This window comes from Theobroma umbraticum, unplaced genomic scaffold (assembly GCF_002168275.2).
Source record: "Theobroma umbraticum cultivar Fairchild unplaced genomic scaffold, ASM216827v3 scaffold_51.0, whole genome shotgun sequence".
NCBI lineage: Eukaryota > Viridiplantae > Streptophyta > Magnoliopsida > Malvales > Malvaceae > Theobroma > Theobroma umbraticum.
Genome location: NW_018397260.1, coordinates 7,228,075 through 7,247,821, shown reverse-complemented (window position 1 = coordinate 7,247,821; position 19,747 = coordinate 7,228,075). Strand labels below are relative to the sequence as shown.

The following is a 19,747-nucleotide window of genomic DNA, read 5'->3' as shown; positions in this document are numbered from 1 at the left end:
TAACTTTCCTCACTGTTTTTTTTTTTTTAAAAAAAAAAACGGACTCTAGAAAAATCCGCCCGAAAATTTCTAGATAATAAAAATTAAAAAATGGAGTAGAATTTTGCCAAAATAAAACTTATTTTCCTTTTTAAATGTTTTGCTAAAAGGTCAAAAATAACATTTACTTTGTAGTTCTATTTAAATAATTTCATCCAACCCAAGTCTCAATTATTCACATATAAGTTCAATCATCAAATAAATAATTTTTCCATTTTTTCTTAACCTTTTTTTCTTTTAACTTTATACTCAAACTTTCTATTTCTTGATATATATTACTATATTAATACTATACCTATATATACATGCACATAGTTGTATGCGTGTAATGTAACGAGAAATTCATCTAAATTTCTTATTGTGCTTGATTCTTCTTGAATCCAAGAAAGGCTAACCCAACAAGTTATATGTAGTCTATTTAATTTGTTCACGACATTGAATGTATGATGTGATGGACTGTTGCGTAGTTCAGTTGTTCTTTTCATGTGTGAGAACAATTTTTATCGAATTAAATTTTTCATTATTAATCAGGTAGATATACACACACATTGGTATAATGTAATATTATATGTTGATTTTTCATTATCAAACATTGTAATATAATTTTACAGTTCTCATTCCAAAAAATGGTAAAATGATTTTGGTGTGTTGGGCCAGATTTATAAGCAATACTCTATAATGCTATATTTGGGTCAACGAGCCCAAATTTTATTGTGGAGCCCAACCAATTTGATCTACTCATTCATAGGGGCTTAGCGAGTTTAAATAGTTTGCTCAAGTAAATTCCAACAGTTACATAGTTGAATAAAAAACACGCACACACATTCAATTTAATTTATCAATCATCACATAATGTAAAAGTCATTCAATAAAGGATTTAACCAAAAATATTGTGTCAATAAATAAACTTGCTATATATAATAATAATAAAAAAAATACAAGTTGGTTTCTTGTTTACGAACAAAATATTAGTAGTTGTTATGAATATATCTATAAATGTTCATTGCATTCTCTAATCTTTAAAATCTCTTCATGTTCAATGTACCTATTTATATCAGTACATCCTCATCTTTTAAAATCATTCAATTTATGAATCATAGATTCTACATCCGTAAAAAATAAAATGAATTTGAATATATAAACATGCACTTTTCTATTTAATTCATATATCATTTAGGTTAAAAACATGAATATGAGATAAAATGTTATCAAAGTAAATTAAAATCTTCACTGATATATAACTATATGAGAGATATAAGGATCGAAAAAAATTCAAACTAATATAAGAATCTTTTTGTTACACAATTGAATGGGATAGAACATCACAAATTTGACATTAGTAAAAGATCGGTTGGACTTGGTATATAAACATGAACCTTAATAGATATATTTTTAAAGTTCGTGATAAGTTATATCAAAGGTTAAAAATCTTTTTTTTCTATGAGTAAATAACTAATGCAATGAGGTATACATCAATCCTCAGTATATAAATATGAGTCTTAATAAATAAATATTTTTAAATTAAAAACATGAACTTGTGTTATATATCTAATTTTCCATACTTGCATAGACTTCCCCTAGGATATATGTTTCATCTTTCATATTTACGTAAATTAATTCATTCCATTTGTTTTAATTTATAAACATATGTATATTTTTTAAACTAAAAACATACACCTATAACATAAGTAAATTCATATTCCTTATTTAGGTAGATTTATTTCGTCCATCTATGTATGCTTATGAAGGGAGGCATTGTAATCGATGGTTTAGACACCTGAAAATGAAATGAAATATAAAATATTCGTATTTTTTAATCTCTTTTCTCTCATTATTTTTTCTCATTATATTTCACAACAGCACTAGATTTTTTTTTTAATTTCTGTCCACAAGACGGTTCAAATCCAAAAAAGGCGATGGATTCTCCGATGTACAATACAACAAAGCCTTTCTTCACCTTCGAAGGGCATCCCTGTAAATATGAACCCTTCAGGGCTTCAACGCCACCAGCAACAACAAAAAATATTAAACCCAACCAACCAATCAACGTGTGAACCAGGTGCACCGCCGCCCGCTCGAGCCACCATCAAAACCAAATTAAAAGACAAAAAGAACCTCCCCAACTAAGCTCCAGCACAGCACATAAAACCCCAAACCATTTCAGTTCATAATTCTCCATCGTTGTCATCGTCTCGCTTTCACTCGTCTTTGTTTCTTCAATGGCCTCGCTATCAGGCCTCTGCTCTTCTTCTCCTTCTTTGAAGCCCAAGCATAACCGAATCACGAAACTCACTCCTTCACTTCGCAAAGACTCGCTCGCATTCTCAGCTCGTTCTGCCTCGAACTCTAAACTCGTCGCGGCTCACTCTGTCGCCCGTGAAATATCTGCCGATTTGTCCAAAACGAACAACGTCGGAGTTTTGAAGCAGGCCAAGAAAGGAGGGCTTGAGAAAGATCCTAAAGCGCTGTGGAGGAGGTACGTTGACTGGTTGTACCAGCACAAGGAGCTCGGGTTGTACCTCGATGTGAGTAGGATCGGGTTCTCGGATGAGTTTGTTGCCGAAATGGAGCCTCGATTCCAGGCGGCGTTTAAGGCCATGGAGGAATTGGAAAAAGGTGCCATCGCGAATCCCGATGAAGGACGTATGGTGGGCCACTATTGGTTGAGGAACGCGAAACTGGCGCCAAGTTCGTTTTTGCGGGTACAGATTGAGAACACTCTAGACGCCGTTTGCAAGTTCGCTGATGACGTCATCAGCGGTAAGGTTAGTTTGGCGGTTCCGTTTTAACTCCCTGTAACAAACTAGTAATAGATCATCAAGTTTCAAGCCGTATTAATTTACTAATCAATTTGCTTAATCCATTTTTAAAATGGTTGCAGATTAAACCTCCGTCTTCTCCAGAGGGTCGTTTTACTCAAATACTTTCAGTTGGGATTGGCGGTTCGGCTCTGGGCCCACAATTTGTCGCGGAGGCATTGGCTCCTGATAATCCTCCTCTAAAGGTATCCGATCAATCACAGCCTTAAGCTCTTCTAGTATTTGATCAAAATTTGTGTTAATTGATTCTGTTTTAAAGTAGTTTATTCATTTGGATTGTGTACTAAAATTCTTTATTCGCAATGAGCTTTGAGGGTCTAGTCTGCTGAGAGTATTGGAGCTCCTTGATATTGTCTATTTGTTAAAGCAATGCACTAACTTCAGTTGTGAGTGGAGTAGCCTCGTAGCTGAACGGTTCATATCATGTTCTCTTAATTGGCAGATAAGATTCATTGATAATACAGATCCTGCTGGAATAGATCATCAGATTGCACAGCTTGGCTCCGAGCTGGCTTCTACACTTGTAATTGTTATTTCAAAGGTTTGCATCAAGTCAACATACTATCCTTGAATATCTCTATGCCATTCTGTATTCTTTTCGTTTTATGGATTACATATGACATATGCTGTTTATCTTGTAACAACTTATCTACTCAGAGTGGAGGTACCCCTGAAACAAGAAATGGTCTGTTGGAAGTACAGAAAGCCTTCCGTGAAGCTGGTCTGGAATTTGCAAAACAGGTTTTGATCTCAGGTTCTTGTTTCTGCTTTTAATTGTTTTCCCCTGCTTCAGAGTATGACTTTAAAATTTTACTTTGGTATTAATTCTAGTTAGGTTGTCATTGGAGGATATCAAGAGGCTTGATAACTAGAGTTAGATGTAGATATAGTTGCATGTCATTTGGATGTATGCTTTTGTAAAATCCTGAAAGTGAAGCAGGTGTACACACATATGGCCATAATGCTTGGACCCAATGGTGTATGGCTTCAAGAATAAACTAACAGATTATGATTCCAATAGAATTTGTTCAGCTGAACTTTTTTAAGTTAGGGAGTCAACCGCTCATCAAATTTGTTTTATTTTTCTAATTCAGGGTATATATTTGCTTTGTCTGATCAAGTACATTTAAGTTTTAGGTGGATGGAAAATTAAAAAAATAAAAGATTGGGGTAAATTTGTAACATTTAATTATATATTATTTTTCTAAAATTGAAATTTTGTGTATATTAAATTAAGTCAATCTTTGCTCGATAATGTATATGTACATAATTCATATTGAGAAAATTAGTAACACTTATTTATATCATTATCATAGCTTCTCTTAAATGCAAAATACAATGCCAAACACGTCTTCACTGTTTTCATTTTCTATAAATAGTGTTTCATTTTGATTTATCAAACACATTTTCAATAAATTAGAAAATAGAAAGTGAAAGCAGAAGGGAAAAATGAAAAATGTTTTTTAAAATCAAACACGCTCTTATATTCTTATGTGGTTCCCCTGTACTCTGGAAGCAGGTTTCCCCTATCATTTAATTCTGAACTTTATATATGTTGCTTATGTTTACTTTTATGCAGGGTGTTGCTATAACACAAGAAAATTCTTTGTTAGACAACACGGCTAGGATTGAGGGTTGGGTAGCCAGATTCCCTATGTTTGACTGGGTTGGCGGCAGGACATCTGAAATGTCTGCAGTTGGCCTACTTCCAGCAGCACTTCAGGCAAGTAATCCATGGATTAAACATTTAATGCAGTTGTCAGTTCACTTTCTACAGTATTTTCTAAGTGAATATAACTGCAGGGAATTGACATAAGAGAAATGCTTGTTGGTGCATCTATGATGGATGAGGCAACTAGGTGCACAGAGGTAAGCTTCATTCGGCTTATTTCTTAATATTTGCTTCAACATATTTTGATACTCCTTTCAAATGATTGAATAGGGGAGGATTTTGTTGAATCATGATAATTGCAGTTTTTACTAGGGTGACTTTAGGTTGCTTGTCTTCATTCCCTCAATGGTGCCTATATTGGAAATTAAGAGTTTAGTTGGCAGTTTCTAAGCATGGGCGAAACTTACTCCTCATCTTCTATTGGAAATGCTACCTTGTTTTAGTTTGTTTGACTCCAGTATCTATTTTGTATCTTGCCTGATTCCACCTGTTAATCCAGTTAAGATCTCCTGTATGAAATGCTTACTTTTTCTTCCTTTACTTCAGCTTAAAAATAATCCTGCAGCATTGCTTGCTTTATGTTGGTATTGGGCGACTGATGGGATTGGATCTAAGGTATTCAACTCTTAACATTATTCAGATCTTATGTTGTCCAAAATTTGGTTTATTTCATTAATGGCTTGTCTTCTTGGGTTTTGGCAGGATATGGTTGTCCTTCCTTACAAGGACAGCTTATTACTATTTAGTAGGTATTTACAGCAGCTGGTTATGGAATCACTTGGCAAGGAGTTTGACCTGGATGGTAACCGGGTATGTTCAACTGTTTAAGATGATTTGTACTACTTCATTTTAGGATGTACGTTGGAGAGTACTTTTGGTTCACTAGTTGCCACTTTGTACAAATGCTTAACTGCTGGACTGTTTCCAGTTGATCACTCTCGACACTCCACATGGTGGGTGCATTACTGGATAAAGCATATGAGCTGATATGAGGATATTTTGTGTTTGGGGAGAATGAATGATGGCTCAATGGGTGATGGAGTCCTTGTTTTGAGTATTCCTTTGGTGTTATATATTCTCTTACGTACCTGGAGCCATTCTAATACATTAATTGTTGTCACATCTTTCCCATTGAAGCTTTTGGCATAGTCATAAATTTCTTTAAGATGGCTATTATGTTGAGGCTAAATATCAGCAATTAAGTGGTTAGGCCACTGGTTAAAACCATTAGTCACTAGTTATATTACTAAAAAATAAGACTTTTTGTGTGTTGATATTGCATGAATGCGAAATAGGAGAACAGTTTCAAGTATAAGGAACCATATTGGAGGCATTAGCCTTAAATAACAAAGTCTGTGCTTTATAATGGAAAACTAATTAATGTTAAATGAGCCAGCTTCATGGAAACTTATCAACATGTGTTACTTAGGAATCTGAACATTAACTGAGGGTGGAGTCTGTACAATATTTACTCATTCATAAACATGTTCGAGTTGCTTTCTTAAATGTTTAGATTTAGTAAAAGTACAACTTCCTAATTCATCAGGTGAATCAAGGAATTACTGTTTACGGGAATAAAGGGAGCACAGATCAGCATGCGTAAGCTTTCCTCATGCCTTCAAATTTATTTGATCTCTGTTTATGTAACCAATGCCCAGGCCTGATGCAGCTTTCCATGTTTTATTAATTTATAGCTATATTCAACAACTGAGGGAGGGTGTGCACAATTTCTTTGTGACATTCATTGAAGTGCTACGTGATAGACCTCCTGGTCATGATTGGGAGCTTGAACCAGGTGTTACATGTGGTGACTACCTATTTGGAATGCTACAGGTTTGATAAGTGATAGTTTTCTAAAACAGCAGGATTTTTTTGAATGTGCACATGATAAAGGCTTATAATGTTTGCATTTATAACCTTGCCTGTGCAGGGAACAAGATCAGCTCTGTATGCAAATAACCGCGAGTCCATCACTGTTACTGTCCAAGAGGTGACAAGCAGGTCTGTTGGGGCTCTCATAGCATTTTATGAACGAGCAGTTGGAATTTATGCCGCGCTTACTAATATTAATGCTTACCATCAACCTGGTAAGTATGTGTTTGTTATCTATTTAAGAAATTTAACTCTTGAAGTGAGCTAAAAATAATATTGTGTGGTTGGGTCATACTTTGCAGCATCGTTGTTCAATCTAAATGTTCTTTGTTGGGTTAATTAATTTGATTGGTCCTTCTTTCTCTATATATCTGCACTTAATCTTCATCTCAGGTGTGGAAGCTGGGAAAAAGGCTGCTGGTGAAGTATTAGCTCTACAGAAGCGAGTTTTAGCAGTACTCAATGAGGCCAGGTAAGATTTCAGATCCTTATGATCAGGGATTTATTGTGCAATTTATCTGAATTATGTATGCGAAATATTTATGCTTCAGGGAAGCAACATACTTAGAACAATTGTATGCCAATTTCTAGACATCCTTTGTGGATGAAATTAGAATGTCTTTATAAGTAACAGAATTGAAGAAAGTTGACTCAAAAGTTGTTATAGATTACACCTACTGATACTTATATTTCCTCTCCCTTTCTGGCCTTGTTGCCCATCTTTCTCTCTCTTCTTCTTTGGTTCAAAGGCTTGATGACCTTCACTGCAATTCCCCATTTGTGCTCTGTTGTATTATTGTTTCATTGGGGCAGGGGTGTTTGTGTTTCTGTATGTGTTTTTTGTTTTATTGTTGTCTTTTGCTGATTACAGTTTTCCTTTTTTACTTTGTTCAGCTGTAAGGAACCTGTTGAGCCATTGACACTTGAAGAAGTGGCCGATCGTTGCCATGCTCCTGAACATGTATGCACAAAATAGTGTTCGAGTTACTTCTTACGCCATGAAATGTCGTGCTAACCTTCTTTGTTTTATGGCTGCAGATTGAAATGATCTACAAAATCATTGAGCACATGGCTGCCAATGACAGAGCACTAATTGCCGAAGGTAATTGTGGTTCACCACATAGCTTAAAGGTTTTCCTCGGGGAGTGTAATGTGGATGAAATGTATGCTTAAGTTGGCGCAACGAAATTCATGTTTCAGATTTTATGTTGTGCTTTCGGTAGAGAAAAAGAAAGCTTCAATAAAATTGGTTTGCCATGTATCTCATTTTTCCTGGGAACCAGGTAGTACCTCTTGTAACATTGTTGAGTTAGAAATAAATTTCCAGTCGCCCTTGTTTATGAGCAAAATTTCCAGGATTCCATCATAGAAGTGCCTTGTACGAGATGTGCAGTGAGATGTCCTCTTTAAACTACTCACCAGCATGCTTTTATAATGCATCCTGATGTGAGGTGTTGCAGCCCTTTGACGGATCTGCACTTCCCAATTTCATCCTCCAAAAGCTAGGCTGGCAAATCCCCCGGGTGTAGTTATAGCTAGCATTGTGATTGTAGGGTTTTAAATCTGTGATTGAAATCAGAATTATAGTCTAAATTGCATTAGAAAAAACTCAAGTCAGATTGAGATTCAAGTTAAAAAGAAAAAGGGATGTTTTACCATAATTATAAATTCACTATTCAATTACACAGTTTTACAAGACACTGCCAATTTCAAGCCTTATCTTCCCATTACGATTTGTTCGAACGTTATGGAATAATATAGCTTCAAATTTCAGATTGGTTTTCCTATGGCTTGACATGCCTCCATCAGCATGGTGAGTGTCCACCTTACCTACCTGCTACTCTTGCTTGTTTGTGTGTTTTGTTCTTCTGTCAGTCACAGCTAATAGAGAGGACCATTTTTCTCACCCATCTGATGAGACTATACGAGTACAAATTTTCATGCAAAGGCAGGCTATATTGTATTCCCAAGAATGCAACTCCTTGTTTTGTTTTTCCTTGGTCGCTCAGCAAATGGAACATCATTTTCCATGTTTCAAATCTTTTCAGGACGCCAATTATCCCTTTCTCTTTAAGACAACAGGTAGGTGACTACCTTTGGTTAGGTCCCATATCAAGAAAGACGGTTCCCACCTTCCCAAAAAACTAACCCTTACCATCTTACATTCTTAAACATTGCTTCTTCCCACTTATAACGCAATTAATTGCATTGACTACACTATTATCATATGTCATCGACCAATCATTCTTGCATGCCTGGGCTCCTTATTTCGAACCAAGATCACAAAAATAATACTCCCCAAAGGGTAAATAAAATAAAAAACCAAGCTTATCTCGTGCAACGGCCATGTTCAAAAAATTTCAAATTAAAGCATGTACTCAGTTCTCCTCTTATACCCGTCAACGTGGAATAATGTATGGGGCCATAGGATAGCACATAGGCAATGGAAAAAATTCAAATTAAAAATCACAAAATGTCAAAAAGCAAATAGCTGCCGTTCATCCCGCATACCTAAGACTATCATCCACGACCAGAGTTGATCATCATGTGACTTCTGTCTTGTCCCCTTTTATTACATCCAAATTTTTTAATTGGAAAAAACGAAGGACATAATAAAAAAAAAAACTAGCAGACGAGGTTAAATACGGAACATATATATAGAGTAAAGAGAAAAAGCGTGTCTGGTTCGTTGGGACCCACCTAACCATGTGATCTACATATAGCGGGAATTTTAGAGTACCCCCCCAAAAAAGAAAAAAGCGTCCCCACTTGCAACGTTCGACCGTTAACAGTAATTTTAATTTAAAGTCCATAAAATAACGGAGTTCCTCTTTGCCACGTCAACTCACCCGTTACGTTTTTTTCTCACCCCCCCACTTCGCTACGTGCGCTTCTTTTTCGCACCTTATACAATTTTTTAGATTCGGATGATTTTCATTTAAATCCTAAACGATGTCATTTTAAAGGAAGTCTCAACGTGAAATTGAACCGACGTAAGACAATCTGGAAAGAAGAGAAACTCGGTAAAAGTTTTTTGCAGAGAAGCTGTGAGTTCTGATTCAGAGCTGAAGAAAGCTTTTGAGCGAAGCAAAGCTTCTTTTTTTTTTGTTTAAGCTTTCTTAAATCTGGATAACCGTTAGTAAATACTATATTCTAAGCTGATCTCTTCACTGGACTTTCTCGTTCTGTATCACTGTTTTCTTTTTCTAAGTTCAAGCTCTGTCAGCTGTGAAACTCTGAACACCGTTTCTTATGTAAGTCTCTGTCGTTCCACTTCGCACATTGCCTGTCATCAGTTTGCTTCATCTTTTTTTTTTATTTATTACTATTTTTAGTTGCTGATTTACTCTTACAAGAGATTTTGATAATGTTGGTGTAGGTTAGAGACTGACCGAAGAACCCTTAGAAATCATGTTCACTGAAGGACTTGACAACAATGCCCTCAAATGGGTTCGAGAGGTTTTTTTTTAATTTTTTTTTTGAAATTATGTTTTCTTTAATTAGAAATTCTCATTAGTTGTTTTTCATTTTCACCAGAAGGAACTTTCATATTCCAATTCTGTCTTAAGGCCTCGAATGGATCCAATTACCAACATCCGTAACGGTGGCCGGAATATTGGCTTGCCACCCGCAGCGAAATTCAGAAGTGGCGCACTTGCCGGCGATGGCGATTCCGGTGACGTCCACTACTTTAACCGATGGGGACGACAGTGCCTCTGCTTCTGAAAATGACGTCACCACTGACTCAGAGGAAGATACTGTTTATGGAGGGAGGTATTCTCTTGATTCTTCTCCACAAGATGAAAGAATTCCCAATGGAACTGCTCATAGATATGGAAATCCGGTCCAAAGGCGGCCACGATACGCCACTGCCAGTGATTACACATATTCAGATGTTAGCTCGTCGAGGGAGACGCTAATGGGAGGGATAGGAGGGAATTTGGGGGATAGGTTAGGGAGAGGGAATGGGAGATATCCTGTTGGGAGGGATGGTTTTACTGAGGAGGATGAGTCTTCCGATTCGGCGGGTAGCTCTGAGTTTTCAACTACACAAGTGGGGAGTATCAATGGTCGAATTCCTCGGAGTAGGACTTATGTTTCAGAAGGGTATGCCTCAAGTGTGCCTTCTCGGGTTAATGTGGAAAGTGCAGCTGGAAAGGTTTGTTTAAATAAAGTTTGGTTTGAATTGTTTAGTTTGATTTTCCAGGCATCGACACAATTCTTCTATTTGATCTTGAAAACATTTGTCTCATTTTGTGATACCTGATAGGTATTGTAGCATATTCATTATTGCTGGAGATGATTGGAGCCTAAGTTTTACATTAATCAAGGTTTACAAAAATAACTTGATGGAAATATGCATACATTGTAGAAAAATACATAAAGATTTAAGTATATTAACTTTACACTAGTTTGGGAGTTTGCTGATGTTTAGAGCAACAAAGGAGAACTCGAGCTAATTCTTTGGTGGATTATATAGGCCGACTCTTAGTAGCTATGCTGGCTTCAGGCATTTAATACTTTTTCATTAGCTAGTCTTGTTACTTTTGTTGTCTTAAGGAGCATGTACTTATAGAACCTTTGTTTTGATGAATGCCATTAGGGCAATCCTTCATAATTATGGGTGGTTTTATGAGGTCAAGGGGGATTATGAACTTCTTGGTTTCAAAATATATGTCCATTAAGACAATGAAGTGATCAGAGCATCTAGTCCTCAGTTTTGGTATCATTTTGAACGTTGAAAACACCTAATAATATATGTATGTATATATATATATATATACTTTTAATCTCTCCTCTGTATTCTCTAGATTTACTTGATTATCTGCTCTCTTATAGTTAATATGAGCTATTTATACTGCTCTTGCTATGATGGTTTCTTCGCAGGATTTGAACTCCAGAAAGCTACAGCATGAAAAGTTCTCTGATGATGATATTCCAAGTGCACCACCATTCTCTGGTTCAGTGCAGGAAGTTAAACAAGATACTGAGCACATACCAGCATCTGAAATACATAGCACCCCTTGTGCAGCAGATTCACTTGATCCAAAGAAATTCAAATCCATCACTGGAGCTAAACCAGAGCAAAACATGAGCAACAGGAAATCTGATGAGTTTGTAAGGTCTGTGCTACGGTTTTGGTAATACTTATTCAATACACTTAATCTGAAAGCACATTAATATATCCAAGTACTGCGTATACAATCTAGTGAACATTAATATTATTTATTCTCTTTGTTCCCAGAAGTGGTGCCGGTGCAGAAACTGCCACTGCATGTTCAGGTGTTCATCCAGCTCGTGTCCCAACATTTCATGCGAGGTATCTCTGACCAATATGAACTCCTAGATATTCCCCTTGACGATAATAGACCTTTGCTCCTGCAGTTTACTCTGTTCACTAACTCTAAGTTGTTTATCATATCAAAATCAGTGCTCTTGGACCTTGGCATGCTGTAATTGCCTATGATGCATGTGTTCGACTTTGCCTTCATGCTTGGGCTAGGGGTTGCATGGAAGCTCCAATGTTTCTGGAAAATGAATGTGCTCTGTTACGAGATACATTTGGGTGAGTTTAATCTCTTGCTTTGTTCTTCTAGAAAGGTAACCTTGACTGATACATTCTCTCGCAGTATTTTTTAAATAAAATTGTTTGTCTTGTTCTAAAATTGCCTCTTCATTTTCTCATCTCATTTCTTGTTTATTGTTTTCGAAGTTCCTGTATGTGTGTTGTGTGTGGCCCTTTTGCTTTTAGTGTGAAAATTCATGCATGCTTATGCTATGCTTAGGTCTTATAACAGCAATTATTTGGATGACCATTGTGTTGAATCCATTAGTCCAATAAAAGTTTTCATAATGCCTGGGAGGTCCAATAAAATGAAAGATCTAGATGACTACATTTACCATCAGCCTCTTAAATTGATGAAAATGCCATCCATATTCTCAGAAGGAAATGGTTTAAAGAATCTTAATCTTTCATTTGGTTCCTTAAAAAATCATGGAGGTTTTGGAATTGTTTATGATTTGTAAATCAATATGCTTTATGTTCTGTTATTTCTTTATTTATTGTTTTTATTTCCCACTAACTTTTGCTCTTACTTAAATCAAAATTTGCTTGTGGACTATAGTTTACAACAAGTCTTGTTGCAATCAGAAGAGGAACTAATGGCAAAGCGCTCTTCAGAGCTTACCAGTGAGGCAGCTGCCCCAAAACCCCAGAAAATTATTGGCAAGATGAAGGTGCAAGGTAAGTTTTCTATCCAGATTTGACATTTTCATTTTTGAGTTGCTTTGTCATGGCTATTTTAAAATTTTCTTTGCTGGCAGTGCGCAAAGTTAAAACAACATTGGATCCACCAACTGGCTGTAATATGTCATCGCTCAGTCTTAGGGCACCAGTGATTAAGCTGAAGGCTATACGGTATGGCTTGTCCAATTTTCAATCAACAATCTCTTCTAGGTGGCAAGCTCTTAGAAAGATTCGTGTTGCACCTCGTTTACCTGCAAATGGTTCTTTCTCGCGCCAAAGTTTGGCATATGTGCATGCTGGAACTCAATATATAAAACAAGTATCTGGACTGCTGAAAATTGGTGTGACAAGTTTACGCAATAGTTCATCGTCATATGAAATTGTGCAAGGTATGTCTTTCCAAACCCCTTACTATCTTGGTAGAGGTTTACACAAAGAACGATCCTGTTTAACTGGATTTATTCATCTTAGCGGTTGGCTTAGACTTAAATGGACTCTTCCTGGCTATGCTAAAAACAATAGATGCCGACTTCATATACCATGGAACACCCTATTCCTTACATTCAACTGTGCATAATGCTTTACAAATGATATGGTTTTGCATGTGAATTGAGGACTGCTTTAGGGGCATCCCTATTTCTTAGTTGTTCCTTTCATTTATTGTTTCTTTTTTATCTATAAATCAGTCGACTTATTGGTTTTTCTTTTATTCTCTTTATTCCTTTCTTTCTGTCTGTATATGTCATTAGAAACTTACTGTTGCACACTAAGACTGAAAAGTTATACTGAAGAAGACGGCATAAGGATGCAACCTGGATCTGGTGAAACACATGTCTTGTATGTAACTGTTCCCTAATTCTCCTGCTTTCATCTCGAAATTTCTTTAAGATGGTTACTAACAAGATAGGTACTAACAACTGTCGCAGCTTCCCAGATAGTTTGGGAGATGATCTTATTGTTGAAGTTCAGGACTCCAAGGGGAAGCATTTTGGCCGTGTCCTTGCACAAGTGGCTAGTATTGCTGAAGACTCGGTATTGCTTCAAAATATTGACATTTATTCTACTTAATTTGCAAATTTAGTTGATTTGCTGGAATGGAATGCTCATATGAAAGTTTGACGCAGACTGACAAGCTGCGCTGGTGGTCCATTTATCGTGAGCCAGAGCATGAACCTGTGGGCAAGCTGCAGCTCTATATAAACTACTCAACGAGTTCAGATGATAATAGTCAGCTCAAGGTGAACAAGTCGTGACTAACTTAAAAATTTTTTAAGTCTAGTTTTTTTTCTTAATTAATTAAAATAGTAAGTTTGTAGGTCATATTTTCAAAGAAAGTTCAGTCTGTTTGTTTTGTGTTTCAACTTAGTATATTGCATGAAGTTTGATTGTTGTTTACGATAAAAAATTGGATTGTTCTAAAATCTTTTAATGATATTTATTTGATTCTTCTTTCTTCTCCTAGTGTGGTTCTGTTGCAGAAACAGTTGCATATGACCTTGTCTTAGAAGTTGCTATGAAGGTTCAGCGTTTCCAACAAAGGAATTTACAGTTGTATGGTTCATGGAAGTGGCTATTAACTGAGTTTGCCTCATATTATGGAGTTTCTGATGTCTACACCAAGCTACGGTAATTGGATTTATTTTATTTGCCTTTTCTGTTGAGTGTTGCATTGCATATGCATATATTTTTTGACATACATTTTTGACAGGTATCTTTCCTACGTAATGGATGTGGCTACATCTACTGCTGACTGCCTCACATTGGTGCATGAATTGTTAATGCCTGTTGTTATGAAGGGCCATAGTAAGAGCACATTGAGTCATCAAGAGGTACCATGCTTTTTACCTTTTGTTCATAATGTATATTATGTTGCTCCTTCCTTTTATAACACAACTTAATGTTGGCGGCTTCACCAGAATCGAATTTTGGGAGAAACCAAAGATCAGATTGAGCAAATTCTTTCTCTAGTTTTTGAGAACTACAAATCACTTGATGAATCAGCATTCTCGGGCATTATGGATGTGTTCAAGCCTGCAACAGGGCTTGCAGCACCTGCACTTGAACCTGCTGTCAAACTGTATACTCTTCTACATGACATATTATCTCCAGAAGCCCAGACAAATCTGTGCCACTATTTCCAGGTTTAGGAAATTAATTTCTTTAATGCAGTTACCTACTTTGTTTCTACATGCCTTTCTTCCACTTTCTAAATATTAGTATCTACACAGGCTGCTGCAAGGAAGAGATCAAGAAGGCACTTGGCTGAGACTGATGAATTTGTTACCACCAACAATGAACCCAATTTTATGGACCCTGTTGCGATGTCTACTGCCTACCAGAAGATGACATGCCTTTGCATGAACATTAAAAATGAGATATTCACTGATATTGAGATTCACAACCAACATATACTTCCCAGGTATGTTTTTCTTTAGGGTGTTGTTTGATTTGTTTTAAACTTGCTCAGAAAGTAAATTTCATTCATGTGATGGAGTGGCCACAATATTAGCTCTAGTTGAGATCCATATTTGATTTTGAGCTAAGCATATTAATGGCATAGATTACTAACTATTGTTGGGATACTCCACAAATCTTTGAACTGAGCTGCATATGACAGTATGGTCATGAGAATGTTAATTTTTTATATGCTTAAATAGTATGCTTGTGTTGACAATTTTGAGCGTAAATTGTTGATATAACCCATTCAATTTTGAGCACATCATACCAGGTCATGCCATCATTTTAGACAATATGCTTAAACAACTACACATCTATACAGTTGCTTCCTGTGGGGTATGGCTATCTGACATCCATATGCAATATTAAAGTGTCTTCCTTCTTTTGCAGTTTTATAGACCTGCCAAATCTGTCAACATCTATATACAGCACAGAGCTTTGTGGTAGATTACGTGCATTCCTTCTTGCATGCCCACCATCTGGCCCTTCACCACCTGTGGCAGAACTTGTTATTGCCACAGCAGATTTCCAACGGGATCTTGCCAGCTGGAACATAAGGTAATACTTTTTGTAACAACCATTTTTGTATTAAGTTTTCTTTTCAACTGTTTCAAATCATTTATTTTCCATTCCAGTCATGTGAAAGGTGGAGTTGATGCAAAGGAATTGTTCCACTTGTACATCATGATATGGATTCAAGATAAGCGGCAATCTCTACTTGAGTCATGTAAATTAGATAAGGTACATTCTTTAAGAAACAATATTATTACAGGTAGTTAATTTGAGATGGCAGATTCTTACTGTTTAACCCAAATTTCTTGCTTGAAACTCTATGATTATAGTGGGGCGTAATTGATTAGAATAAGGAAGAGTGTATCTTTGTCACCATATGTCTAAGCGTGTGATGACTTCTCTTTATTTTATTTTAAATGATTTAAACTGAAATCCACAGAGCATCTCCCAGATTTCATCCAACTGGTCTTCACAGAAATTTTTTCACGTAAAGTTGTCTGAAACTTATATACTTGCAGGTAAAATGGTCAGGGGTTAGAACACAACATTCTACAACTCCGTTTGTTGATGAAATGTATGACCGACTGAGGGAGACCTTGAGTGACTACGAAGTCATCATCTGCCGATGGCCTGAATATATTTTTGTGCTGGAAAATGTATGTTATCTCCTCCAAATTTCATTTTCTGGTTTTGGTCTTATACTCCACCTCATTTTGCATTAACATGCAACAAATGTTACCATGCTGGTCTTCCAGAATTTAGCTTGTTTTAGAAAAAAGGAAATGTGGAGAGATGTCTAGCTTCTAGCTAATTATCGTCTGCAGTAGTGATCTTTCAATCATTTATCTTCATCATGAATTGTTTAACAAGCTTTCTTTTCTTTTTTTTTTGGGAAAAAATAAGTAATAAACTTATTTGGGTTATGCTCTACACCAGGCTATTGCTGATGTTGAGAAGGCAATAGTGGAAGCTCTGGATAAGCAGTATGCAGATGTAGTATCTCCTTTGAAGGAAAATTTGGCACCTAAGAAATTTGGCCTGAAGTACATGCAGAAACTTGCTAAACGATCTGTATGCTCCTATACTGTTCCTGATGAGGTGAGCCATTGATTTTCTAGTTAACCTTTGGATTTGCGCGCAGAAAATCACCTTTGGATTTGCATACTCTTTTGGCTTAAGGATATGATTGGTGCTTTCAGCTGGGCATTCTGTTGAATTCTATGAAGAGGATGCTTGATATTCTACGTCCCAAGATAGAGACCCAGTTCAAGTCATGGGGTTCTTGCATCCCTGATGGTGGAAACAGCGCCCCAGGGGAGCGTCTTAGTGAGGTCACAGTGATGTTGAGAACCAAGTTCAGAGGGTACCTGCAGGCTGTCGTTGAAAAACTTGCTGAGAATGTGAGTCTCATTTTCAAAAGGACATAGTGGCCTTTTAATTGTCTTGTATGATAGTTACAGAGGAAACTAAAATATAGGTTATAATTTGATTGGTATCGCTAACTGGGATATATTGCAAGTGATTTCTTCTAGTTATAGTTTTCTTCTCTCAATCTGCAACATAGAAAGTTAAAAAAAAAATTGAAATCTTTGATTGGATAATAAATATGAAATAATATAGAGTATATCTGAAAGAAGTGCTATATAAAGGTGCTTGAACACAAAAAATCTTAGACTATAACTGGAATTAACTTTGATAGGTATTCATTTGTGTGCTGTCCATCTGGTTTAGCTTGTTTATTCTGCTGGTTGATGCATCAGTGCCATCAATGGCTGCATTTATTTTGCACAGTAGCAATCAATGTTCCTGAACACTCTGGTCTATCATTGTTCTGCAGACCAAATTACAGAACTCAACAAAATTGAAGAAGATTCTCCAAGATTCTAAAGAAACAGTGGGAGAGTCCGATATACGAGCCAGAATGCAGCCATTAAAAGAACAGCTGACAAATACAATAAATCACCTTCATACTGTTTTTGAGACTCATGTTTTCATTGCAATTTGCCGATGGTACTGGGATCGGATGGGACAAGTAAGTTATAGGTGAATGGTGCTGTAAATGGCTTGAATCTTGCAATCCAAGTTAATTATGCACATCTTACATGATTTTTTTCCCGCATTGCAGGATGTTCTCGGCTTCTTGGAAAATAGGAAAGAAAATAGATCATGGTATAAAGGTTCCAGAATTGCTGTATCTGTAAGTAAAATCATAACAATCTTATGATTCGTTGTTGATATTGAGGTCACAAATACAACACTTACTGAGCTTTGCATCTGTCAATTGATACTTGATGATCTGGTTCTTGCATTGATGCACTTGTCAATATGAAGTTGGCCCTGAAAAAAAGCATGTGACGTGGAGATTCCAGTAACCTGGACGTTTGATAGCATATTTACCTAGAGATTCAGGATGTGTGAAAGTTGAAAGGCAAAACTTGTTCTGAGTTTTTGCTCTTACTTTTACTGATGCATCTAAGTTTTTCAGATCCTTTATCATTATCAACAAGAAAAAGTTCAGCTTTTGAATAGATGTTTGAGGTCACTGCTATCAGTTAGTCCATGAGAGTTCTTTAGGTAGGGAGTGATCAAATCAGAGTTTAGTAGACATCTCTTGTACCCATTCCAAGCCCTCTATAAAGACTCTTGGGAACCTATTATAGTTCTTAGGAGTGGTTGGACCACAATGGTATTTTTCAGTGTTATTTAGGTTTCATGCCGAGATACTTACAAATGTCATGCAACTACATTTTTTCTAATTAACACTTAATCTGGAAAAGACCAGACGGAGAGGGGGGAAGGCTTTTGTTTCAGCTGGGGAAGTGAAGCAGATTAGATATGAGAGTGCGTTGGTTCATTGCCTGATATACAAGAGCTTAACCATAAAGCAAAAAACCCCTATAGGAGCATAGTTACTGCCATTGTTTTATTTATCTAGCAGAATTTAGGAATTTGTATATGCCATTATTGATGGTGGCTCAGCAGGAAACTCCATATCTCACATAAACCTTAGCATTAGCATTAAAACATTGAATTGAATTGGTGATGCTAAGAGTATTTTAATGCCAAACATGTAGCTACTGTATACCCAATCAAATTATGAAGAAAATACGGATGGGTCGAAATCTTTGAATATCTTAATGGAAATCCTAAAGGCTAAGCTGAGGAATCATTCTCTTCAGAATGCCAATGCAAGGTTTTCACTTGTACAAGTCATTTTAGGAACCTGTAAGGTATTCAAATTTTGGTAGGTTTGGCTTTGGTGATTTCATTTCGTGGTCTGACCTGTCTCATTCTCAAGGCTGCTTCAATGTTGTACTTCATTAAAAGTGACATCCTTCAGTATTTTTGACATGTACCCTCTTGTTAATTTGCAGATTCTGGATGATACTTTTGCATCAGAGATGCAGCAGCTCGTTGGCAACGCACTCCCGGAAAAAGACCTTGAGCCACCAAGGTCTATCTTGGAGGTGCAATCGATGCTTTGTAAGGATGCTCATAATCACAAGGACAACTCATTCTACTACTAGGCACAGTTACATGGGTAGGTATGATTGAGCTGGAAGCACATCACAACTAAAGCCTTGGAGGAGGTTGAAGAAAACCTTGGAAGAAAAAGTTGCCATGAGATGAGATGATCTCAGTGGCCCTCTGGAAAAGGAGATGACTGAATTTGGTCATCTGTATATGATGTATGACACACTTCCGGGCTACTAACTACTAGCTAGCTCTTACAGTTTTGAAAAAGGGGGCAACTGACTCGACTGCTCTAAGTTTATAGGTCTGCTCTTATAAATACAGATATTTATAAATATAAAGAATACTGAGAAAATTGAAATTCTTTGCCCTCATATTTTTACTCTCTATATATACACCCATGTATGTATGTTCTATTTCTTTTCTGTCCCTGTCCCGCTGCCTTTTTCTCTTGCTCAACATTACCCAGAGTTTCCTTGTCTATACCCACCCCAAAATAAAAGAAACGCGAGGAAGAAGGCTTATTGATATGCTTTCTAGAGTTTTAAAAACAGACGGAAAAACATTCCCTAGCGTATTTCATTATTATTATTGAGCAGTCGACCTGTTGATTTACATGCTTGCTTGGTCTAATGAACAAAAGATTCTTTTGAT

The 19,747-nt window shown here is 36.5% G+C and overlaps 2 protein-coding genes across 2 annotated transcripts; both read left to right on the top strand.

Annotated features, from left to right (window-relative positions):
- The first annotated feature begins 1,931 nt into the window (after positions 1-1,931).
- Positions 1,932-7,968, top strand: PGI1 (phosphoglucose isomerase 1). Its single transcript, XM_021429423.2, has 14 exons — positions 1,932-2,804; positions 2,921-3,043; positions 3,301-3,399; positions 3,516-3,599; positions 4,438-4,581; positions 4,662-4,727; positions 5,077-5,145; positions 5,233-5,340; positions 6,077-6,129; positions 6,225-6,363; positions 6,461-6,617; positions 6,796-6,874; positions 7,297-7,363; positions 7,441-7,968. The coding sequence occupies exons 1-14, from the start codon at positions 2,259-2,261 to the stop codon at positions 7,573-7,575; spliced, it is 1,869 nt and encodes a 622-aa protein (XP_021285098.1). The 5' UTR covers positions 1,932-2,258; the 3' UTR covers positions 7,576-7,968.
- Positions 7,969-9,327: 1,359 nt separating this feature from the next.
- Positions 9,328-19,518, top strand: LOC110416258 (pesticidal crystal cry8Ba protein). The gene is given in 24 exon segments (XM_021428190.2): positions 9,328-9,656; positions 9,782-9,861; positions 9,940-10,053; positions 10,055-10,561; positions 11,290-11,525; positions 11,648-11,722; positions 11,834-11,968; positions 12,528-12,646; positions 12,727-13,038; positions 13,399-13,486; positions 13,576-13,681; positions 13,774-13,887; positions 14,112-14,275; positions 14,358-14,478; positions 14,566-14,790; positions 14,878-15,068; positions 15,497-15,664; positions 15,742-15,847; positions 16,138-16,275; positions 16,556-16,717; positions 16,819-17,019; positions 17,457-17,651; positions 17,745-17,816; positions 18,994-19,518. Coding segments are annotated over 23 exon segments (3,750 nt in total). The 5' UTR covers positions 9,328-9,656; positions 9,782-9,813; the 3' UTR covers positions 19,147-19,518.
- Positions 19,519-19,747: the final 229 nt, after the last annotated feature.

Coding starts and splice junctions, on each gene's coding strand:
- PGI1 (XM_021429423.2), top strand. CDS start 2,259: ATGGCCTCGCTATCAGGCCTCTGCTCTTCTTCTCCTTCTTTGAAGCCC. Junction 3,044..3,300: donor CTGATAATCCTCCTCTAAAG/GTATCCGATCAA, acceptor CTTAATTGGCAG/ATAAGATTCATTGATAATAC. Junction 3,600..4,437: donor GTCTGGAATTTGCAAAACAG/GTTTTGATCTCA, acceptor ACTTTTATGCAG/GGTGTTGCTATAACACAAGA.